The sequence below is a fragment of the Petaurus breviceps genome, unplaced genomic scaffold, assembly GCF_028583685.1.
Source record: "Petaurus breviceps papuanus isolate PSGF00001 unplaced genomic scaffold, PetGlider_PUasm1.0 90847, whole genome shotgun sequence".
In the NCBI taxonomy this organism is placed as follows: domain Eukaryota; kingdom Metazoa; phylum Chordata; class Mammalia; order Diprotodontia; family Petauridae; genus Petaurus; species Petaurus breviceps.
Genome location: NW_027187360.1, coordinates 8,269,688 through 8,296,052, shown reverse-complemented (window position 1 = coordinate 8,296,052; position 26,365 = coordinate 8,269,688). Strand labels below are relative to the sequence as shown.

At 37.6% G+C, this 26,365-nt stretch overlaps 2 protein-coding genes across 2 annotated transcripts in view; one reads left to right on the top strand and one right to left on the bottom strand.

The window, feature by feature from the left end:
- The window catches only part of PFDN4 (prefoldin subunit 4), a 371,852-nt gene that overhangs the window by 331,068 nt on the left and 14,419 nt on the right, over window positions 1-26,365 (bottom strand). The window lies entirely within an intron of this gene.
- BCAS1 (brain enriched myelin associated protein 1) overlaps window positions 1-26,365 on the top strand; it is a 100,517-nt gene that overhangs the window by 70,347 nt on the left and 3,805 nt on the right. The window contains exons 9-10 of the mRNA XM_069072438.1: window positions 9,589-9,654; window positions 18,494-18,763. Of these exons, the coding sequence (XP_068928539.1) occupies window positions 9,589-9,654; window positions 18,494-18,763 (336 nt within the window). The remainder of the gene's footprint in view (window positions 1-9,588; window positions 9,655-18,493; window positions 18,764-26,365) is intronic.

Sequence of the window (26,365 nt, the reverse complement as noted above, 5' to 3'; positions counted from 1 at the left end):
TAATAAGTATTCTGAACAAGTAATAATAACTCTAAGTTATTGTAGTCCTCTTGTCTCAAAATTATTTCTGTAAATAAATATCTTCTTCCTCTCGGTGTTCCCTTCCCATTAGACCATGGTCTCCTTCAAGGTAGACTCTAGTTCTAATTTCATTTTTTGTATCCCCAGTCCTGTCATAGCTCTTTCCACATAGTACATATTTAATAAGTATTTGTGGAATTTGAATTCAAATTGGAAAACTTATAAGAGCCTGAAGTCCTCCATAATCTTAGTGCTTTCCACATATCTCATTTATACACAGTTGTTTGCATGTTACCTCTTGCCTCGCCCATTAGATTATGATGTCCTTGAAAGCAAAGGCTGTTTTTGTGCTTCTTTGTATCTTCAGTTATTACCTGTTCAGAATACTTATTAAGAGAAATTTGAGGAGGGCCTGGATAAATAGCCCAACTTTTAATCTTGCTAAACACACACACACACACACACACACACACACACACACACACACACACCAGGCTGAATAACAAATAATTGCTGATTTTTAGAGAAGATCCTACCTCATGACCATAGAAAACACAGGCACTATGTGTCTGACACATAGTAGGCATTTATAATTAAATACATATAGCCAACATTAATATGTAAAATATATTATATATAGTTATTTACATATATAACTAATATTAATAAATGTTAGTTCACTGACTATGCTTCACCATAATTCTTTAATCATTATTATTTAAGTAACATGACTTATCAGAATACAAGGACTTTCATAATGCAACCTAAACATCATGTGATTGAAAGATTTTTTTGCCCATAATAACAATAACAAGAGATAGATCAAATCAAAAATAAAGTATAGACATGGCCTTGATTCTATTTTATCTCTGAACTAAAATATTTCATAACTCTCATTAGTCTCTGCTACAATTGAGACTGATTCTTTCTAACTTGATGGAATATAAGCTTCTCGAGAGCAGCCTCATTTCTGTCTTGGAATTCCCAGCACCCTGCACAGTGTCTAGCACAGAGTAGATACTTAATTGTTGAACTTGTTGATGAATTGAACTCAGAGATCCTATTTATACTGCTAGCCTAGGAAGTCAATCAATTGATTAACAAGCATTTATTAGAAAAGGTCTTCTCGACCTAATCTCTTCCCAATTGCTTTGATTCTTTTCTAGCTCCATCAATCTTGTATCTCTGTTCCCAAACTATACCCTTTCTAGCCTTCTAACTACTTCAGACATCACTGTCTTCGGGCTCCCACCTCCTTCTCCCATTATACATATGCATAGAGAATTAAATAGAATAGTGAATGAATAAGCATTTATTAAGTGTCTGCTATGTGGTAAATACTGGAAAGGCATATGCAAAAGGGAAGTGGTCCCTTGAGGATCTCACCTCACCATAACAGGGAGAGGGAGAGAAAAAGAGGTAACCTACAAAGTGCTTTGTGAACCTTAAAATGCTATGCAAATGTTAGTTATTATTATTGGCATATACAAAACAGATACAATTATATATGATTTTTTTGCTATTATTAGTAGTAGTATTAGTATTACATCCAACTCCTTCCAGATGACAGAACAACAAATTGTCTCACTAGAACTAGAAAGAGAATATTTTTCAGAGATGGGAAGCTCTTTGGAAAGTCATAATTTAGATGATTTGGGAGGGAAAGTATTAGTATCAGGAAGTATCCCGAAAGACCTCATGTAGAAAATATTGTTTGATCCAAGTCTTGAAGCAAACAAGGGATTCTCAGAGGCAGGTGAAAAGGTATCACATTCCAGGCATGAAGAAAGGAGAGGGAGCACCATTTTTAAGGAACAGTAAGATGTTAACCAAAAACAACATCACAAGTCCATGAGACACTATGTAGCAACTAAATTTATTAAAAAAGAAATGACATGCATGTGGGATCCTAAGTAAGCCATGGAGTTCACAATTCAAGTGATACTTGCATATTTATAAAATTGGACAAAGAGAGGAGAAAAAGAAATCTCTGCCTAAATGAGAGTGACAGGGGAGGAGAAATCATGAATAATTATGGTGGCAAAAGCAATCTTCTTTTGCCTTGGGAACTGCTAGACTATGAAGATAGGGTGGTCTGTTTATATACAAGGGTACCAGCTGCACAAGCAGTTTCCCAACCTGGCATAGACTGGCTGGTGCCTGTCTTGAGCCTCAAGGACACAGGAGTCCAGCTTGGGGTGCAAACAACAAATTATGTCAACTTAGGACAGGCTTCATCCTTGACCCATTCAGGGCTTCCTACATGCTCTGGGTCCAGTGTTTCTGGAAAACATGACAACTCAAAAGTACAAGTTCAGGGAACCCCCTAATAAAGGCTAGTTTGACTAGAGAGTAGTGTGTATGAAAGGGAAATATGTATACTAATAAAGAATATATAATAAATCTGAGAAAGTAAGTTAAACCAAGTTGGGAAATGTTTTACATGCCAGAGAGATGATATTTGGTCAAAGCAATAGGAAAGTTTATTGAGTAGGACAGTGCCCTGGACAAATCTATGGTCTAGGAAAATCACTTGGGCAGCCATACATAGCATGGACTCAAATGGGGAGATACTTGTGACAGAGAAACCAATGAGGAGGCTATTGAAATAATGAAAGTAAAGGGTGGTGAGGATATAAGCAAGAGTAGAAGCTATGTGAGTAGAAATGTCGAGGAGAAAGAAATTGCGAGATCTAGCAACAGGTTAGAAATGTGAGGAGAAGTAAAATGAGGATTACATAGAGATTTCAAGACTGGATGACTCAAAGTCGTTCTATTGGCGAAAATAGGGAAATTTGGTAGAAGGGTGGATTTAGGGAAAAAGCAATTAGTTCTGTTTTGGACAGGTTGAGTTTGAGCTCAGAGGAGAGAAAAAAATATATAAGATATACACACATGCACATGCATATATTTACATATAACCATATGTACAAACATATATAAATACATATATATCTATATCCCATTAATCATCCTTTCTAGAGTTTAGAGACCTTTAAATTGAGAGAGAGACAAAGAGAGAGAGAGAGAGAGATTAGAGATTTCTTATGGATCAGCAAAAGGTCTCAAAATAGAACCATTAGAGATCTTTTCCTAATTCCAAAATAGATCAAGGAGAGATCATTAAATAGATTTTTATGAGATAAGAAAATCTGCAGGACAGGCAAGCATCTAAACTTTGCCAAATTGAATAAATTGGTTAAGTCTGCAAGCTACCATTATATCTCACAGCACTGCTACAAGACAACCAAAATGGTAGATGTTGTTAAAGTAAATAGCAATCAGCTCAGGGGGTAATAATTGGACTGTATGAAACTTGCTGGCTGGCTACTTTGGGTAAAGCCGAAGTCAACTCCTTCCCCCAACAGTAGGATAAATAACATCTTGCTGTGGTTCTTTTGTGGCTAAATAACTGAATGTTTTAAACTGGTTTGATATTTTGGGCAGAATATGATTAGAAACTGCCTGTAAGGGAAGAGAAAACCTCAATGCCAAGTATTTTATTTTTGTCATATTTAATTTCTCCCTCTCGTTTTCTTAGTATTTCTAACTTCTAAACTTCTCTACCATCCTTCCAGTTAAGTCCCTGCATGGGATCTATTCTTGATAGGGTAATAATTACCTGAGTTGCTTTAAATGGATTTTTTTTTCATGGATTTTGTTACCCAATTGGGAACAAAGGACAATAAAAGTAAGATAGTTCCTTTAACACCAGACTAAGGAGTTTGAACTTTACTGAGTTCTATACTGAGGTCATTAGAGACCTGGTGAGGAATTTGAGCAAGAAATGGTATGAACAGATCTGTGCCTAAGGGAGATTAATCTTCAGTAAAGTGGACTAGGGATTAGTGACTGGGAGATTGGGAAAGAAAAAATGTATATTTGGAAAGATTAGTTAGCAGTCAGGCTATAATTCAAACAGATAACAATAAGGTTTTACACTGGGATTGTGGCAATGAGAGTGAAAAAAAAGGGGCCAGATTTGCTGAGCATTGTGAAAATAAAAACAAGAAAGTAGAGTTGGAATTGCAATGCTGTTGATGCAGCATGATCTATTATATGTCATATGCCACAATATTTCTTTTTCTTAGAATCTTGAATTTTATACCAACCATTCCCTAGGTCTTAGATAAAGATTTTCATTGGATATGAACCTTAATTTTGGGTAAGTCTATAAAAAATCAACTGAAGAGTAGTCCTAAAAATTCAAAGAGCATGTTGATTCCATGGAATCTCAAACTCTTGAAAACTAAGATGGAGGTTACATACCTGACAAAAAAAAAATTTAAAAAGATCATCTGTTCCCCATCCCCTTTTCGAACTCCCAACATTTGTATGTAGCTGGAACTGGTTAATATTGCAAATTATCATCCGCTATTTCTCAAACCCTGGACGAAGAATACACTTTTTAAAATGTTTTATCTTAAGTCAGTACCAGAATCCTGAGAAAATCTATTTGAAGGGAAATTAAAAAACTGTATAAAGGGTTCTGTTTAGAAAAAAAAATTATTATGAACAAGCACACTTACTTTACGACATAGTTTCATTCTACATGTCAAATACTAACATAGCAAGAAAATTTTTCAGGACAAATTTGCTTCCAAGACTAGTCAATGACCCACTTATTGAACCCAGTTTCCTTTTCAACTAGCATTTTGCATTCATTTAAAAGAATATGAGCTTACCACTACTTTAGGCATTTTCAACTGGAATGTTAAATATCTGAAAATTGTCTATGGAGGATAATACTATGAAATTCCTCAGAGTATCAGGGGATAGGAATGCAAGGCACTTTGATAGAAATGTAAAAATGATCTCATTATTATCCAGCTTTTGAATACAAGTGATTAGGCTAAATCCTACATTTAAATACAGATTGACCAGAATTTCTCCCCTGTCTTTGCACTTTTCCACTACCATGAATAAAAAGATAATTGATTCAATCATCAAATAAGTTAATATGAATTAGACAATTTGCAAGTTGTTAGTATTTTTTAACCAGTAACTCTGATAATGGGGGAAAATAATTTGAAGATAGATTAGAAAAGAGTTGTTGTTTGCCATGATCTTTTATGTCCCAAGTCGAACACTAATTCTCCTGACCCAACTCCAATAAAAGGATAATGATAAAAGAAAGTAATCATAGGATTAATAATACTTCACAGATGGCAGATGATTTCCACTTCCACCCTCTCTTCCAACCTCCACATCTACATCCCAGATTTTGTATATGACACCTACAATGAGATGTCCTATGGATGCCTCAAACTCGCATATCTCAAACTAAGCTATATTCACTTTCCCTGTAAACACCTACCTCCTTTGATTTCCCAATTTTTGTTTCTGATTAACCTGATAGAGACCCAGTGAGGAATGGCATTCAAGGCCCTCCCCAATCTGAAACTACCTCATTATTATTGTCCTTCATTCCTGATTGGATAACAAAATCCATTTTTAAAAATCCATTTAAAGCAACTCAAGTAATTATTACCCTATCAGGAATAGATGCCATACAAGGACTAGCCGAGTGCAACTGTGTGTCTGAGTACTGTTAAAAATATCTGTCTGAATTGTTGCCTGGCTGTTAAGTGATCTTTCCAAATGTACACTTTTTCTCCTCCCATCTATCCCCCCCCCCAACCAAAAGTGAATCCAAAATTCATCCTTCACCTAATTGCAAATTAATCTTCCTTATGCAGAGATCTACTCATACCACCTCTTTGCCAGGTCTCTGTTAACCTGATAAGATTAACCTGATCTTCTATATTCTTAATAATAGGGTTATCTTTGACTCATACATCTTTCTCCCCTCATATCCAATCAGAGTCTTGCCATTCCAAGTCTCCATCATCTCTCACTATTACCCCTTCCTCTCTATTCCCATTGCTTCCTCACTCCTATAGGCTCTAATTTCCAGTTACCTGGACTATTTCAATGGCTTCACAAAGCTTCCCATGTTTTCTTCCACCCCTCTATTTTACTTCACAACTCTGTCAGAATAATCTTTCTTAAGCCTAGGTTTGGAATGTCACTCTTTTGCCCAAACATATTCAATCGCTCCCTCTTATCTACTGAACAAAATCAAAACTTGGCACCACCCTATTTTTCTGGCTTTATCTCATTTTATGCCATACTGGAACTAAATTGGATAATTTACTGACCTAAGCATGCATTTGGGCAGCTAGGTGGTGCAGCACCAGACCTGGAGTCAGTAGGACCTGAGTTAAATACAACCTCAGGCATTTACTAACTGTGTGACCCTGGGCAAGTCACTTAACTCAATTTCCTCATCTGTAAAATGAGCTAGAGAAAGAAAGGGCAAGCCACTCCAATATCTTTGCCAAGAAAACCCTGAATAGGGTCATGGAGAATTGGAAATGACTCAACAACAAGTATGTATTTGATTTTTTAAGGGCTTCTGTGCCTTTTTTCATAATGGCCTCTATACCTGAAATATTCTGTCTCCCTTTTTGCCTGTTGAATTCCAGCCTTTAAATCCAAAATTAGATGCCATTTCCTGAAACTTTTGTTTCTTCCAGTTCAAAATCTAAGGTCCTTTGGTCTTTCCCTGAGCCTTTAGATGATAACGCTATCAAACCTCACATAGCTTGTTTTGCATTTCTCTGATACACTTATAAAATGCTGTGGGTATTATGTAGTTATTGTCATTTGTCCTATACTAGAACTAGACTGCAAGCTATGAGAACCTAGACTTTGTCTCACTTTAACTTAATACCTCCTCTGGTTTCCAGTACTGAGATATATAAATCAGTATTTAATAAACTTTGAAGCCTGAATGAATGAATGAATCAATTATGGCACAGATACCTGAATGAGGCATCTTGACTCAATCATACTCTCAGTAGCCAGTTTACCTTTGAATCTATTGATCTTTAAATGGCTGATAGCAGGGAGCAGAGTTATCAGAGAAAAAAAATGAGTGAAACTCTTTGTCTTTTTCTATTTGACCAAGAATTGAGATTTCTTTAAGTGAGAAAGCTCTTTTGTCAGTAGTTAATGTCTGCTTTCTATAAATTAGCCTAGTCAAGATTTGTGTATAGTCAGTATGGGTATAACCTCAATCCAAGTGATTTCCTGAGATTATAAGAAACATGAAACATACAAGTAAGATTAAAGCTCAAACCATGGGTTTTTAACTGATACCAAAATATGAGTTAAACAAAAAGGACATGTATAGCTCTCTTTAAAGGAAAAAATATTATTTTCTACAAAAGGGAAAACTGGTTTCTATGTAACTATTGAAATTAGTATTTTTTGGGGCGGCCAGGTAGCACAGCGAGTAAGAGCACCGGCTCCAGTGTTGAGAACACCTGGAGATCGAATCCTGGGCTCAGACACCTAGCACCCACCCAGAAACACCTGGCCGTGTAACCTTGAGCAAGTTACTTAACCCCAATTGCTTAGGGGTGGCCAGGTGGCTCAGTGAGTAAGAGCACTGGTTCCAGTGTCGGGATGACCTGGATCAAATCCAGGCTCAAATACTCAGCACCACACCCAGAAATAACTGGCCGTGTAACCTTGAGCAAGTTACTTAACCCCAATTGCTTAAAAAAAAAAAAAAAAGAAAGAAATTAGTATTTTTTTGTGGTTAGTAAATTCATTTTGTATTGATCTCTTCATAATGAGGCAGTGAGTCATAGAAGATAGAGACCTGGACTTAAAACTAGAAAGACCTGAATTCCAGTCCTGCCTTTGACACATATTGGTGTACGACCCTGAATAACAGCAACAACAATAATACTCCTAATCATAATTACTAGAATTTATAAAACCTTTAAGATTAGCCCTGCTTGGGGCAGCCAGGTGGCTCAGCGAGTAAGAGCACTGGCCCCAGTGTCGGGATGACCAGGGGATCAAATCTGGGCTCAGATACTTAGCACCACACCCAGAAATAACTGGCCATGTAACCTTGAACAAGTTACTTAACCCCAATTGTTTTAAAAAGCACTCGACCAAAATGGGGAAAAACCAGGTTGTTTTGAAGTGGCTATTTTGTTGTAGTTGTTTTTCTTTTCCAGCCTGGTAGTCAATATCAAGGGATATTTGAGGGTAAGTGTATGGTTGCCCTCCATGACCACTAGCATTCCTTATAGCTAATGATGGCTATATTGTAGGAACAGGCAAGGACTTAGAGGCAGAAGGAATCTTAAAGCTCACCTAGCTATCTATCACCTTAGCTAAGCCCTTATTATTAATGGATTTTTCCAAACTAATTAGAGGGCAGCCCAGGCAAGGAAGAGAGAAGATGGTTCTTGCCTCCAGTCAGTTCTACTTTGTCCTCACTTCATCTTCCGTTGGAACAAGGATTGACACCTATACACTGTCCCTCACCACTCTGAAATAAAAGGTTAATCACTGGCGCATCATTTGCCTTGAAAATCACGGTCCCCATATGGGGACTTCTATGTAAGTCGGCTAAGCTATTAATCTATTATGTGGATAATTCAAAAGTATATGCTTTCTAAAAATACAAAATACAAAAAAACAAAGTATATGCTTTCTTACCAACTTCTTAGGCATTTAATCAAAAACCTGTTCTAAAAAGAAGTAGATTATCAAGGACAAAATATATTTGAAGAGCACTTAGTCTCTCTGGTCAATTCAATCAGTCAGTTGTGATACTAATGAGCTCAAGGTTATAGATCCAAAAGCTGAACCTCTCTAGGGATAAGTCAATATAAGGCTACAAGGCAAATTGAGCACACCAATAACACTAACATCAGGGAGGCAGGGATCAGAGAAGTGTTAATAGATTGGATAGTAGGTGCCTGAGGCCTTCCTAGAAGGAAGATACAGATTCTGAGAGGCAGTAATGAGGAAGGAGTGTATTACAGGTGTGGAAGGCCATCTATGAGAAAGCATGAAAGGAGATGGAACACCAAATTCTGGGAATAACAAGTAGTCTAGTTTGTGAGGGGAAGTGACATAAAAAAATCTGCAAAGATTAAGTTAGTGCCAGATTATATAGAGTCTTAAATGGCAGGCAAAGGTGACTGTGTTTTATACCAGAGGGAATAGGGAGCCAGTCACAGTCCTTGAGCATGAGCGATTATGGCCAAACATGCTGAGGGGAGATACTGGAAACAGGGAGATCAATTTGGATGCTATAATAGGCCATTAGAAGGGGTTTAGAAAATAGGACACGGGTAGAAGTGATGTTATGGCAGTAAAATAGACAAGACTACTGAAAAAAATAACACAAAGCTAATCATCATGGGTCAGCAACACTATGTTCATGGTCAAAGAACAGCTCATCTTCATTCCTATTGCTTACCAAAAACAGACTTCAGTGGTAGGGATCTATACAGGTTTATTTATATTTTACATGTTGTGTACAGAAAGGGCTAGACTAGAGAAATTAGTCAAGCTATGGTTCCAGATGACATAATATCAGTACATCTTATGAATAATACATATTTTCCCCTGACTTTTACTTTCAGCTCAAAAACAAAGGAACTTAGATCTAAGCTTCTAGACATTCCCTCCCATTCTCAATATTGGTATGCTTGTGGTAGCCAAAAATTCAATAACTATTTGTTATTTTAGTCAATGAGAGGTGTTGGTGACTTCACCAGTTCAGAAGAAGTCAATGGGAAAGACTCTGATGGTCAAGTAAGTAAATTGGTTTGGTGTGGGCTCAGGTCAAGATTATTTTCAATCAAATGAACCATGGTGGTGGTCTTAGCCGAAGATTATTTTCATTCATTGTTTTCAAGTTGCATGATCTTGGTCATAGGAACTGTAAAATTTTGGATCTGGAAAAATAATTTTTAGTTATTCTAGACCAGGAATTCTTAACCTGCAGGTCTGTACATTTGATTCTTCTTTTTAAAATATTTTGATAGTTCTATTTCAATGTAATTGATTTCCTTTGCAATCCTATATTTTCTGTCTTATGGTTTTAAAAACATTGTTCTGAGAGGGGCTCCTTAGACTTCTCCAGGCTCTCAAAGGGGTCTATCACCCACAAAAAGGTTAACAACTCCTGATCTAGTTCTAACTACTCTGTCAACAAATAAGGAAACTGAGACTAAGATCATACCAGGAGAAGGTAGCAGATTCCATATTCTAATCAAGTCTTTTGGTTCCAAATCCAGTGTTCTTCCCATACTATCCTGGTGCCTCCCATTGACAGTATTTATTGAATACCTAAGTACTTGATGAGACACTATGGGGAATCAAGTATCACCATTTAATCTATTTTAATATTTTTCCCATCTGCATGTAAAAACAATTTTTAACCTTCATTTCTTACAATTCTGAGTTCCAAATTTTCTCCCACTTTCCTTCCCTCCCCATTATTGGGAAGGCAAAAAAAAATTGATAAAGGTTACACTTGTTTAGTAACATAAAACATAGTTCCAAAAGAAAAAAACTGACAAGAAAAAAAGAAAGTAAAATAACAGTATGTTTTGATCTGTATTCCGATTGCATCACTTCTTTCCCTGGTGGTAGAAAGCATTTTTCATGATAGGTCCTTCAGAATTATCTTGGATTTTGTTTTGCGGGGAATAACTAAGTCATTCACAATTGATCATCCTTACAATGTTGCTGTTACTTGTATGCAATGTTGTGGTTCTGCTAACTTCACTTTGCATCATTTCATGTAAGTCTTTTCAGTTTTTCTGAAACCATCCTGCTCATCATTTCTTACAGCATAACAGTATTCCATCACAGTTATATACCACAACTTGTTCAACCATTCCCCAATTGAGAATTTATAATATAATCAGGAAGACAAAACTAACCCTTAGGAAACAACTAGAAGACTGTAAGTGCTATTGGTAAGTGTAGAAAAAGGTCTACACAGTCAAAAAGAATGAGAGAAAAAAATGCTTTGGTATACACCTGCAGTAGACTACAGAGAGCAGCATCAACCAAAAAGAATTTTCTTTGAGTACTCGACTTTCGATTCATAATTAGACTAGGTGTTAGGCCTGGAGTCAAAGATCTGTGTTAAAATCCAGCCTCAGATTTCTGTCTGTTTCAGTTTCTTCATCTATAAAACGGGGGTAATAATAGCACCTCTTCACAGGGTCATTGTGATGATTAAATGAGATATTTGTACAGCCTTTAGCACTGTACCTGTCACACAATAGGCACTTAATAAATGTTTGTTCCCTTCCCCCTAATATGTTATTGCTTTTGTTCAATCAGTTCAGTCATGTCTAACTCTTTGTGACCTTATCTGGGGTCTTCTTGGCAAAGATACTGGAATGGTTTGCCATTTTCTTCTCCAGCTCATATTACAAATGAAGAAACTAAGGTAAGCAGGGTTAAGTGACTTGCCCAGGGTCATACAGCAAGTATGAGACCAGATTTGAACACAGGTGCTCTATCCTAACTTCCCCTACTCCTAAAATAAATTAAATTAAATATATCTAGTTTATATTTAATTTTCCCCTAATATAAGTTAAATTCATTATAAAATAGATGTAAATTAAATTGAAGAACTTCAAGGTAAAATTTTTACTCAGTTTAATCTTATTATTCAGAATTCATTATAATTTGGAGAACTGGATGGATGTTTTCTTTTATACAGTCTATGAAAAAATTGCTAAGCAAATTATGAGTGTAAATATAATCTCAAGGGAAAGATTTTCAGGTATAAGAAATTGCTTTCAGAGCATTTCAAAAGTATCATTTGCATTCAATTACTAGGGTAACAGAATCATTTCTAAATAATTAAGAAATCATTCTTAAAGCAGAATCACAGAATCTCAAAGTTGGAAGAGACCCCAGAGGCTATCCATTCCTGAAGAAAAAAAAAAAAAGTTCTACAAGTGGCTCTCCACCCTTGGCTTAAAGACTTCTAGTGTGAGAAATAAACTCCCTCCTAAGGCAGCTAGGTGGCAGAGTGCTAGGTCTGGAGTGAGGAAGTCCTGAATTCAAATCCAGTCCCAGACACTTCTGAACTATGTGACCCTGGGCAAGTCACTTGACCTCTGTCTGCCTCAGTTTCCTCAACTGTAAAATGATACAGCACCTACCCTCCAGGGTTGTTGTGAGGATCAAAAGAGATAACATTTGTAAAGCTCCTATCACAGCGTCTGGCATACAGTAAGTACTTAATAAATGCTTATTACCTTCTTGAGGCAACCCATTCCACTAGTGGATGACTCATTGTTAGGGAATTTTTCCTTGTATCAAACTTAAATTTGCCTCATCACAGCTTCCTCCCACTGCTCTTAATTCTGCCCTTTATGGTCAAGAACAAGTTCAATAACTCTTGTACAAATTCTTTCAGAAAGCTATCATGCTCTACCTCTAATCTTCTCTTTTCCAGGCTAAACGGTACCCTGGCTAGTTTCCTAGCAATGCCAAAACAGCTTAACCAATTACTTTGATAGGCTAGTTATTGTCACTATACATATTTGAAAACTATTTTGGAAATATTTAATTCAATTTTTCCACCGAATGCTATGGGAATCATGGACTCCTTCTTCCCTGCAGTCTGGGGAAGTCTGTTCTCAAATAATGTTTTTAAATGCCTAAAGAATTACAAAGGAGCCCAAAGGGCTATAAAACTGTGTATACTCTTTGATCCAGCAATACCACTACTAGATCTAGATCCCAAAGAGATTAAGGAGAAAGACCCTCATGTACAAAAATATTTATAGCAACTCTTTTTGTGGTGGTAAAGAATTGGAAATTGAGGAAATTCCCATCAATTGGGGAAGGGCTGAACAAGTTGTGGTATATGAATGTAATGGAATACTATTGTGCTATAAGAAATGACGAGCAGGCAGACTTCAGAAAAACCTGGAAAGACTTACATAAACTGATGCTGAGTGAAGTGAGCAGAACCAGGAGAACATTGTACATAGTAATAGCAGCATTGTGCAATGACGGACTTTGATAGATTTAGCTCTTCTCAGCAATGCAATGATCTAAGACAATTTCAAAAGACTCATGGTTGAAAATGCTATTCACATCCAGAGAGAACTATGGAGTCTGAATGCAGATTGAAAGCATACTATTTTCTCTTTTTCTTCTTTCTTGTGGTTTTTCCCTTTTGTTATGATTATTCTTTTACAACATGACTAATGTAGAAATGAGTTTAATACAATTATACATGTATAGCCTATGTCAGATTACTTGCTGTCTTGGGGAGGGGGGGAGGAGAGGGAGGGAGAAAAAAATTTGGAATTCAGAATATAAAAGTGAGTGTTAAAAACTATCTTTACATGTAATTGGAAAAAAAATAAAATACTTTGGGGGGGGGGGGGAGGTGAGAGAAGAATTGCAAAGGAAAACAATTATGTTGAAATAAAGATGTAGTTTTTTCCCCATCCGTTTAGAACACCTGCTCTGCTGGAACCTCCAAAAGTCCACATCAGCCTTTTCAGCAACTGGTACTTCTCGTGCTACATTTTGGATAATTCTTGAACCTGAACTAGCTGCAAAGGACATTTTGTTTCTTTTAAAGCAATGACTATCCTCTCTTAGCAAATGGCAGCTAGATGGCGCCATAGGGCACAGAGTGTTTGACCTTGAGTCAGGAAGGCTCATCTTCATTAATTCAAATCTAACCTCTTACCCTTACTAGCTGTGTCATCCTGGGCAAGTCACTTAACCCTGTTTGCCTCAGTTTCCTCTTCTGTAAAATGAGCTGGAAAAGTAAATAGCAAACCACTCCAGTATCTCTGTCAAGAAAACCCCAAATAAGAGTCACAAAAAGGATTGAACAACATCCTCTCTCAGCTTAGGTTGAGGAAGATGACTAATTTGTACAACAAAGTTGTTTCCATCATTAAATAACTGAGTAATACCTTTTAAAATATCACAGCAGAGATTAATTTAAGCCATCTTAGAGAATTATCAGTACTAGTCTAAGGGTCAGTAGACATCTGCTGATTAAACTGATTGAGAAGAACACAAACTTCAGCAATGGTGAACAGTGACAGAATTCAGGATGCATGTAACTTATTTTACAGGAAGACACAGACATTTTGTTTTTCTTCCTGTTTCTTGTCCTTTCAAAGGTTAAATGACTAGTAAAATACCTCTTTCTGCTTGTATAATGGGACATTGTCTCAAATTCAAAGATGACTGACTCTGGTTACTTTGTTAAAAAAAAAAAGAATTTTAGGATTAGTTGTATTCAGTATTTGAGGTCTTTTGAAATTGACTGGCAAATACTGTCTACCTACCTCTACAACAAAATTCCTTCTTTCTATCCTATTCTGTTTCTGAATTTAGGCTGCAATCCCCCAGTTTACAAACCTTAAATCATTCTACCAATGTCAGTAATTATGATTATTCTGTATAGAGCATGATGTAATACTTCTATTATTATAATAAAGAAATAATAAAAGTATGGCCACCTTTCACTGGTTCTCTGTAGTCTGGAAAAGTAATCCACGTAATCCACTTAACCAATTAATGCCTCAACTGCTCTACATGCGAAATGGGGGCACAATAATACCCATTAGGTAGTTTTTAATTGCTCCCCTAAATGGCAAATAGCAAACAATCACCTAAGATCATAGATTCAAAGCTAGAAAGGACTTTGAGAGATCATCTAATCTAACTTCTGCTTCATTAGAAAAGGTATCTGAGACCCAGGGAGGTAAACTAACTTGCCCAATTTCAAACCCAGGTCATCTGAGGCCATATGTAGTTGCCTTTCCACTATGCTGCAATTAAACCCACTATCTTAAAAAAAATTCAGACAAGTCGCCCAAAAGGTGATTTACCTGGAAAAAAAACATGCTCCAGGGTTATTTAGCTAGCTTTATCATTAAGCTATCAGAGAAGAGAAAATTTGAATCATAGACTCCTGAAGTCAGAGCCATCAGAAGAATCTGTAACGATCATCTTTGGGATAATTTGCTGACAATTACTTAACAAATGCTCAATTTTTATATCCAAGAATAATGTTAAGATGTCCTTTATTTGGCCAATCAGAGAAAAATTATATTCCTCTGATAGAAATCAAAACAATTGACAACTGGATCCTATTGATTGATTTTTACCACTAGAATCATTCATTATATTTCCTTGATTACAAGGCATGGCAATTGATAGCCATTCCCTCAGTTTCCAATTCTTTGCTACCATAAAAAGAGTGGCTATAAGTAGTTTTGTACCTATATAAGTCCTTTTTTTTTTTCCTTAATCTCTTTGGGGTAAATACCTATTGCTGAGTCAGAGGGTGTACAGAGTTTTATAGCCCTTTGGGCATAGCTCCAAATTGTTTCCTAGGATGGTTGATTCATCTTAATATGGAAAGTTTATTTTCTTCCCCAAATAGGGTGGCTTTTCTCTATCGGTTATACCCCATTCCCCATTTCCACCTTATTCCAGCTCATTCTAGATCACTTGATACAAATAACCCCAACCATCCTATCATGGAAAATTGAAAATCTTCTCTCCAGTCATGGGAAGAAAAATCACTGTAATGAAAACCTGGGTCCAGAATCCTTTGGTGGATGTTGCTTCACCAGTAATTCTAAAGTTAGAAGGCCAACAGGGTGTGTGAGAGAGGTGACAGTGGCGATAATTGATCAGATCTAGTTATTCTAATCCAATTTATTCTAATTCTGGTGATGTGAAATCCTCTTTGTTCACTTTCCTGAGGTATTGTCAATCTTTCATTTTTCCAGAAGACTGTCTGTAGTGCTTTCCATCAGACTTTGAACTTAACAAATGCCAATTAAAACGTGGGTCAAATAAAAAAATAGTTGGGTGTTACGAAGTAAAGAGTGCTAATCCTGAAGTCAGGAAGACTTGAGTTTGAATTTAGCCTCCGATATGCACTAGGTACTAGTTGTGTTTCCCTGGGCAAGTCACTTAACCTCTGTTTGCCTCAGTTTCTTCATTTGTAAAATAGGGATAATAATAGCACCTACTTTTAAAGGTTGTTGTGAAGGTCAAATGAAGTAATAATTATAAAGCACTTAGTACAGTGTCTGCCACATAATAAACACTTTATAAATGTTAACTGTTATGCTTATTACCTTTGGATTTCCCAATCCTTGGTTCTTGTCTATGAGAATTAAGTTGAGACTATGAACTAAAGGCTATGACTAGTGTCTGCTCCTTGGCATGAGACTAAACATTACCCGCTGCCCAGTGGTTGGACTTTTCTGGCATGATATCACTTGGTATTTTCAAGGCAATGACATGAGAATGCTTTCCCTTTGAGATTATTTCTTGAAGCCTAGTGATCTCATGAAAAATGTATGAAATGAAACTGACTCACACTGAAATAGCCAGTGGTAGCATTAGCTTGTGTGAGGCTGTCATTTCAGGTGTATTCACCACAGTGGAACGTGATTACAATGTATTTTGAGATAAAGTGTTAGGCAAAACTGGACAAACCAGTTTAATCTTGTACATTTAATGTGAAATTTCCTGCCTTGTCCTAAGGATTGGGATGCAACCAATTTGTTTCTAGAAGTTAACTAATCTTCCTTTAAAATGATGTTTTTAAGAATCAAATATAACTTGAAAGGTAGTTCTGCATAGTTCCTAGAGAGCTGGCCTCTGAACCAGAAAGACCTGGGTTCAAGTCTGGCTCCAGAGTCAGGAAGACCTGAGTTCAAATCCTGTCTCAAATACTTACTACATGCGTGACCCTGAACATGTCATTTAAGCTCTATTTGCCTCAGTTTCCTTATCTGTAAAATGCAGATAATAATAGCACCTACTTCCCAGGGTCATTGTGGGGACTAAATGAGATAATATGTAAATTGCTTTGCAAACTTTAAAGTGCAATATAAATGCTAGCTATCCTCATCATTATCATCCTGGGTCATTTTGGCTCTCAATGCCCCAAGTAACTCTCTAATACAGTAAGTTGCAGAAGAGTTGACTAGATCTTCCTTAGTAGAAAGAATTTCTTCACTGAGAGAGCTCCCTGTATACCAACCAAGTCACAAGTCCAGACTAATTAGTTTGGAGGGCAGGAAGAGGAGAGCTGGAGGGAAAAAGATGAGAGTTGGCAGGCCTGAGCAAAAAACAAGTTAGATTACCTTTTTTCCCCTTCCAAATGAAGACTTTCCAATGTAAACTTTTAGTTTATAGGTAATTAAACCTGGGATTTAAATCTATCAAGTCCTTAAGAAGTAAAGAATAACAGCTGGGGTACCAAGAGGTAGCAGTGGTTTGATAAAAATAAGGGATTTGGCAACACAGAACTTGGGTCTAATATCCGCTAAACTACTTAAAAGTCTCATGACCTTTAGCAGTTTGGCAAATCAGTTCCCCTTTTATAATCTCCATTTCCTTCTCAGTAAAATGAGAGGAATGGACTAGCCTCAATTCGATGAACACCTGTTATGTGTAAGGACCCTATGGTAGATGCCGACTGAAAAAAAAGGAAAATTCCCCACCCTCTCAGAATTTGTATTCTACTAAGTATTACAGTTGATCTAAGAATGTCTTTCTCAGCTCTACATCTTACAAAATATTTGAAAATTGCAGCCTTTTTAATATCCTAAGAAAGTGTGTCCTCAGAGCCCTAGGGAAATAGATTGGTGGTTTAGGAACAATTGGTCTACTTGAAAGAATGCTGGATTTAGGATCAGAAGATTCAATTCAATTCAATAAATATTTATTAAGCGTCTAAGTTAGAGATGTACTAAGCACTTGGGCTACAAAAAGAGGCAAAAGATAGTCCCTGCCCTCAAGGAGTTTACATTCAAATGGATTGGAGTTGAAATCCAATGTCTGATGTTGACAGGTTTTATGACCATGTCTAAGTCCCTCAACCTCTCACAGAGGGCTTCAGTATCACCTCATCTATAAAACTGGAATTTTACATCTTTCTCACCAGACTATTGTAAGGAAAGGGCTTTGTGAACCTTAAAGATTTCTAAATGTGAGTTGTGACTTATCAGCACTCCAGAGGGAGCAGCCATTGCTTCTCTGCCTTCTGTCCTCTGAGCTTGAAGTACCTACTTATTTTGGCTGGTTTATATTTCCCGGAGCCTACCTGATGGATGGTAAACTATTGGGTTTCACTGTCTTCTGTTTTAAGGGTCAAAGGCTGTCCTAGACTGGGGACTCTGCAATTTATATCTGCCTATGATTTTTAGTAACAGGGATCTGGCAGCTTGTGGTTTCTAAAGATCTCTCCACCCCTCAGGGTGCTATGGCTTCAGTCTATGTGTTTGCAAGGATGCAGTGGATGATGACCAGGGCTGGGAATTTGGGAATCTTGCTCACCTATTTCAATTCTGTGTAGGCTTTCTATAAGACAATTTTATGCCCCCTCCCTTCTCCTTAAATACTGCCTTCTTGATTGAAATCACAGCTTCAACATAGGGTTTTAGGGGAAATAAAGGTGATAATTATAATCATATTTTTATTCTGTGCAGGTAAATTAAATTAGAAAAATGCTCTAACAGGTGGTTTTTGGCTGCATGTGTTGGCCTGTTTGGTTTTTTTTTTTTTTCACTTGCTCGTTAAAATGAGTGCTAAAAATAAGTTTTGTTTGCTTTAGACCTCAGACTCCACAGAAAAGGCTGTCACGCCCCCTGAAACTGAACCGGCAGGGCCTGGGCAGAAGAACAAGGAGGCTTCAAAGGAAAAGAAGCCCTCAGCTGATCAGAACAAGCAGAAAGGAAGCAAAAAGGACGTCATGGAGCAGGTGAACTCCCCTGATCGCAGAGGGGCTGAGAAGAATTCCATGCAGAATGGAGGGGACTCCAAGGAAAGCCCCCTGAAGAGGCCAGAGAAGCGACAGTCTTTGGGAGGCTTCTTTAAAGGCCTTGTAGGTGTATTTATTTTTCTCTCTTATTCTTTTGCTTCAGGTCATTTCTTCCCAAGACCATGGCTGGAAGGGACTTCAGAAGCCATCTGGTCTAACCCCATAATTTTGCAGAACAGGAAACTGAGGTCCAAGGAAGTTAAGTGACTTGCTCAAAGTCGCACAGGTAGTAAGTGCACCCAAACACTGTCCAAGAAGGCATTCCTAAAAAGCAAAGAGCCTCAGTGGTATGCTGATTAGAAGTTTAGGGAGAGGATTTTGTTTATTGAATTCCTATTCTCTGATTCCAGAGTCAGTATTCTTTCCACTATAATTTGAGTCTGTTGGGCCAAGGGAATAATGATTCGACTTTTGCAAATAGTGGTTATATGACCCTGGCCAAGTCTACTATCCTTTCAGTGCCCTACGAAATCCCTTATGTTGCAGAATGCTTGAGATAGTCACTGGTAGAGGGAATTTCCCACAACAAGGATATCAAAAATTCTAAACCAAACCCAATTCATCTCCCAAATCTGTTGGTCAGTTTCTAGGGGTAGTGTGGGCATGTTCTTCCTCAATACTCAGGCTGTTTAAACCCAATAGCCATGGTTCATTGAAGTCCTGAAGGCATCCTAGGCTGATGAGCTGTTCTAGTATAAGGAAACTATCTAAATGTTAGCTGCAATAAGCACAGAATTCTTTGTCCCCTATAAATTCCATTCTAGAGTGACATCCAAGCTCCCTCCTCTGGCATTCTCTTCATTTTCCTCTCCCATGACTTCTCATTCCTTCCCTCTGAAAACCTCCCCATCTTTTTCTGTGGTATTCTCCTTGCTCCTTAATCCAGTGACTTCATCAATCATTCATCTAGTGACCTCTTCACTCTCTCCTCTAGTGACCCATTTCAGTTTGGGATTCAGTGACATTTACTCCTCCCCTCAATCACTCCTTCTTCTCACTTCCTCTGGCATCTCACATTCTCCAAAAACTCTACCTTCTCAAGTTGTCCCTAATGTATCCAACAATGGCCCCACTCCAATCACAGTTGACCTAGCTTATGTTCCATCACCCCACCAAGTCCTACTCTAAAGTGATCATCTAATATAAGCTATTATTTTGGTGAACAATAATTTACAAGTGTGTCACCGCATCTTTGAGATAATGCCTCAATCTGAGATGGGCTAGTAAATGTTTAACAATCAGTACCCCCCCAAAAAAAAAGTACATTTAACAGGTTTTTAAGTTTAATCTTCATTATCAATTTTTTCCAAATTCCAAATTTTTTTCAAAATAAAACTTTTCTTAAGTCTAGACAATCAACAAAATATTAAATCAAGGCCTTATTTTTTATTTCTGAGGTAGAAATGCTCACATTTGAGCTGGCTCCAGTATACCACTGGAGCTTAACCCAAAGGAACAATTCCACAATGGGAACTTCATGCCCCATGTAGGGGAGGAGGGAACATGGGCTTCAAATGATAGCCCGTCTGAAATATCAGGTCACATTTATTTGATTTTTTTTTATGCATTTGCTTCACAATTAACCTTTGAGGGAGACAGTGCAGATATTTATTATCTCCACTTTATAGATGGTCAGTTAGGTGGCACCACGGATAGCTGAGGACCTGGAGTTAGGAGTTAGTTAGGAGTTAGTTCAAATTTGGCCTCAGACAATTAGTAGGTGTGTGATCCTAGGCAAGTCACTTAACCTCTTTCTGCATCAGTTTCTTTCATCTATAAAATGAGGGTAATAATAGCACCTATCCTCCCACCTGGATTGTTGTTAGGATCAAATATGAAAATATTTACTTTGCAAATCTTTCAAGTGCTATATAAATACCTATTATTATAATTATGAGGAGGAGGAAGAGGAAACTGAGGCTTAGAAAAGTTCAGAGACTTATATATGGACTCAGAGGAGTAAATGCCACAGCTGGACTATTATCCCATGGTTCTACTATATGCTGGCCCCTCTATGGCTTTTCTATTCCTTTATCCTGCTGAAATAGACCATTCAATCGCCTTCCCTTACAGAGGGCCTGGACAGTTGGCAGCTCAGTCCCTGGACCACCACCCCTCCAGCTGAGTACAATGAGGACAGTCAGTTCCCTCTCCATGGCCTTCATTTTTAAAATGCAGCCACCCACAGTCTAGCTGGAGCTAGCCCCAACCCAGCAGAGAGTGTCTGTGTGCCGTGTTGTTCGGACGCAGGCCTAGCAAGACAGTGGCATGTTGTTCTCAGTTAACAATAAGCTGGGTTCATTGTTCAGTATTTGGGTGGACCTGTGGCATTAGATACTCCAGGTTCTTATCAGAGTTTGGCCACTAACTTATTACATGACCTTGGGCAGATAGAAAGTCACTTGACCTTTGCTCAGAACTTCTTTCCTTATCTATAAATTGGTGGAGAAGCAAAAGATAGAGAGCTAGAATCTGCCTCAGAGAGGAAATATGGTGTAGTGGAAATAATACTATAATTGGAGTCAACAGAGGTTTGGTTTTTTAATTCCAGTTCTCACTTATTACCTGTATGACCATGGACCAATCACTTAATCTCTGAGAGCCTCAGTTTCCTCCTCTGTAAAATAAAGAGAACAATACCTTCAATACCTTACTTCATAGGATTGTTGTAAGGATCAGATGAGATATGGTGTGCAAAGTGCTTTATAAATTTGAAAGAACATGAATTGTGATCGTCACAGATTTCTGGCACTGAAATTCTGTGATTCTATCATCAATCACTGGTTAAGGATGCTGAGGTTTTAGGAAACACAATGTACTGGAACATTACAACAACATCCTAAAAGTCTGAGTGATAGGACTGAGTTAGACAGAAAATAGTATTACAACAATGTCCCTCTAAGTCCTCCAATCAAGTCAATGTTTTGCAGAATTACGGAATCTCCAAGTGGAAAGGGACATTGCAGGCTATTTGGTCCAACCTGAACTGGACCAAGAATTCCTTCTCAACATGTAAAACAGTTCATTCCAATTGAAAGAGTATTTGAAATGAAGTCATAAAGACCTCAGTCTAAATCTTGGTCTTTCCACTTATTTAACCTCTATGACCTTAGACCAGTCACTTTACCTGTCTAGGCCTCAGTGTCCTCATCAGTAAGACATAGTTAGACCAACTGACCTTTAATGTTCCTTCCAGCTTTTAATCTATTATCCCATGTCCCCCAGTAAGTGGTCATCCATTCTTTTGCTTGAAAAGCTCTGAAGAGAATATTCCCCAGGATAATTCAATCAATACTTTTTTGATAATTCTAATTTTTAGAATTTGTATGGAGTCTAAATATGTTGCTTCTCTACAACATATAGACATTGGGTCCAAGTAGAACGTGTCTAATTCCTCTTGCACATGACAGCCCAGCAAATATTTAAGGACAGTTATTATGTCTTTTACACCCCCCCCCCCAATAAAAAGACAAGAAAATAAATAAATAAAAACAAAAAGTCTTCAGTTATTACAAACTTACCTTATGCAAGGCAATGTGTTCAGGACCAGGGACACAGATTAAAAACAGCATGGTCCTTGCTTGCAAGGAATTTATAAATATAAAATGGGAGAATATGAATAATGGATTCTCTGATAAGTATGACACAAAATAGAGTATGATGCAAACCTCACAGCCAATCCCCTGGACCACCACTCCTCCCATTAGGTCCAATGAGAATGTTCATATCAAGTTTCATGTCCCAATCTTTATTTTAAAAAATATACATAGCCACCCACCAAGGAGCCCCAGTCCAACTTGGAGCCACTGTGTGCAAATATTTCTTTTTTTTATTATTATTTTTAAAGTAACTTTATTTGATAGGGACACTGGAGTATTATGAGCAACAGCTGACATGTTTAAAACAGTTGGGCAAATATTTCTTGAGCATCTACTGTAAGAATTATAGTGAGGTTATAAAGGGTACAAAAGCACTTTAAGACCTAGTCCCTTTCTTTCCAGGAATTATTGTTTGGTTAGGGATACACTTGAAATAATAATAAAATAATTAGGGGTTAAACATGTCCTTCCTGTCAGAACAGTTATTAACCAACTTGGAAAGAGCATTATATTAAATTCCAAGCCATGATCATGTTATAGGGAGTCTCTCTAACCCTGTCTATTCTCTATAGCAGGGTTTTTTTTTTAACTCTTCTTGTGTATTGGGTCCCTTGCAGTTTGGTGAAGCCTATAGACCCCTTCTCAGACTAAGGTTTTAAATGCAATAAATAGAATGCATAGAATTAAAATTAAATCAATTTTACTTAGAGTTATCAAATTTTTTAAAAAATTAATGGATTCTAATGGAAAGAGCATATGGCAGGGAGCCAAGAGAATTAAATTCTAGTCCCAGCTCTTCCACTAACTAGCTGTGTGACTTTGAAATCTTGTGACCTCTCCTGTGCCTCAAATTTCTCATCTATAAAATGGGCATGATAATACCTACCCTATCTTAGGGGTTTTCCCAAATGCTCAAATAGAACAATGTAAAAGTGCTTTGAAAACACAAAAAAATACTATGTAAATGTAAGAAATTAATATTATAATCACTGCTATTATCACACACAAAAAAGTAGGAAGTTTAATCTGTTGATGTTAGAGATGATTGGGCTGCAGGACAATCTCTGGTGTCCTGATAAAACAGTAACCAAATCAAGAGATGGATGTTCTTCCTTCCTAAAGCCCAGAATTGAGAGGTACCTCATTTTTCCCAAACCAAGAAAATAACAATAGACTCAGGCAACTGATTAGTTCTGATCCCGTACCCTATCATAAGATAATAGGATCTCTGGAAAGAAGAAATGGCAAAGGAATAAAGAAACTTCATAGAACAGAAGGGATGCTAGAACACAGAATGTAAGAGCCAGAATAAACCTTAGGATATTTAACATTAGAAGTAGAAGGGACCTTATGACATAGAATGTCAGAGTTGGAAAGGACCTGAAAATATAGAATAACAGAGCTAGAAAGAACCTTTGACTATAAAATGTTAGAGCTGGAAGGGGTCTTAGAACATGGAATGTTCAAAGTGGAAGGGACCTTTGAACATAGAGCAAAGAATGCCAAAGCTAAAAGGTCCCTTAGGACATAAAATGTTACCACTGAGAAGGGCTTTAAGGATCATGTAATCCAACTCCTTCATTTTAAGAAATAAAACCCTGGAGCTTAGAAAGGGGAAATGATCTGAGCATCTAGTGGAGCCAAGACTCAAAGTCAAATTTTCTGACTAATGGCCCATCCTGGCAGACCAAGAGAAAATTTCCATTTGTCAAGGATGTTCTCTCTTTGGCAGTGACAAATGTCTCAGCAAGCTGCAGTAGTTTTCTCTCAGGAAAGTAGAGTTGGGAAAACAAACAGAACTGCCCAGGTCCAAGCAAGAAAAAATGAAATCTGGCCTTGGAGCCCTTGGAAGGTAACTGAAATCCCATGTTGTTCTTGTAACATCTTTCTTGGATAATGAGCAAGGAGAGAGGTCCCTGTGCAGAACAACATGCTTCCTTTTGGAAAACCATGGTTACTTATCCTTCAAAAGGTATGATTTACTCTTGCTTTAATATGACCGAGCAATCCTGGGCAACTCAGTCATATTTGCATTTTCTCTCATCTCCTTCAGGCCCCTGACCCCAAACTCCACCCCTCCAATTTTGCAAGCAAAGATAAACCCTCATTAAAATTTTCTCGGTTGTTTCTTAATGATGTCAGCTGCAGGCAACTGGACTTAATAACATGTTGTGTGCCTGATGTTCATGTCTTGACTGTGAAGTCTAGGTCATGGTGTTTTGAATGGATAAACGTCTAGAGATACCAGTGATCTGGAAGTCTGTTGAAATGGCAGACTCTGATCTTTTCACTTGGGTGATTATTGAATTCATCCTGCCAGATGCCCTAAAGGGCAATGAAAGAACCACAGGGGATTGGGAGAATTATAAATGTGCCAAAAACTCCATGTATCTTGTCATTGAACAGTAATACCAATGCCCTGACAGATAGAAAAAGTCCTCAGCAAAATTTTACAACAGGTAGAATTTATCATGGTTTTCAATCCCAACTCCATTACCCACTTACTGTGTGAACTTAGGTGCAATCTCTCTGAGTTTCATCTTTAAAATAGAGATTATATTTACGCTACCCATTTCACAAGGTTATTGTAGAGATCAATTCACATAATGTATATTTAGTGACCCCTCTGGGTTATCCCAACTCAGCATTCACAGGGTTGATCCTACTGTTACAGTTTCTAGGGTAATCTATGGGTACTCATATATTGTTCACAAGTCCCAACCACTGAACTTACCTTTAATAGTCAATCAGTAGACACAATTAGCTCAAAGAAAAAGGTATTTATCAAGATATCACAGTAAAAACAGTAGCTATAAATATCCTCCCCCCACAAACCTAGAACTTACTCTCCCACAAATACAGAGTTGATGGGAAGAATGGTAATAGACAATACATTGGTAGTGAGGCACACACTTAGGGAACACATGTGGCTATAGTAATTCATAATTCTTGTACTGTAGGTTCCAAATGGGAAGGGGATTAAGCTACTAAGCACCTACAACCTACCGGGCACTGTGCTAAACACTTTACAAATATTACCTCATTTGATCCTCACAACAACCATTAAAATAGGTACTGCCATTATCATCCCCATCTTTACAGTTGAGGAAACTGAGGCAGACCAAAGTTAATTGACTTATCCAGGGTCACATAGCTAGTAAGTGTTCGAAGTCATATTTGACCTCAGATCATCCTGACTCCAGGACCAGCATTCTATCCACTGTGTCACCTGACTGCCTCGATAGGTAGCATTTATATAGAAATTTAAGGTTTTCAAAGCATTTTATAAATATTTCTTTTTAATCTTCACAACAACCTCAGAAGTTAGGTACTATTATGTCTTTTATTACATATGAGGAAACTGAGGCATATATAAGTTAAGTGACTTGCCTAGGGTCACATAGTTAGCAAGTGTCTGTGGCAGGAATGTAACTCAGGTTTTCCTGACTCCAGGTCCAGCACTCTAGCCACTGTACCAACTTAGCTTCCTCCAATGTTCTTTCCTTTCTTATGCTATCCTCACAATGATCCTTCCAGACATGTCTCCATTGCATGGGTTACTCAGCTGTATTCCCAAGATTTGCTTCTGCCCTAAGCTCAAATCTCATGTGCCAGGCTAGTTTTGTCACGAAGCCACAGCTGACTCTCTTCTCTACTGCCAGAGGTCTCACTTCTTAAAGCTGATTCTTGGCCCCAAATTTTTATGTCTCTGCTGCCTGCAGTGGCTCACTGGGTGAACAGCATTGCAACAAGATGGTATGGCCAGAAGGGTGTGTTGGCAGAGAGGAGGAGAAAAAAAATGATGGATAACAGCCCACAAAGCTTCTGCTTCCCTCCAATGTTAAAGAGTTCACAAGCTTAGTTTTTTGAAAATCTACCAGGGAAGTGATTCTTCTTCTACCAGACAATGCTAAACTCCCCTTCCAATTCAGTCAGGAAAACCTTTTCACACTTTGTAAAGGATTGATATTCTAATAATAATGTTGTTGTTGCTGCTATTCTTCAGCAAGCCTGTCTTTAGCTAGCCTTCCCTACCCCCTCCCCTCCATTTTTTTTTTCCTTTGGT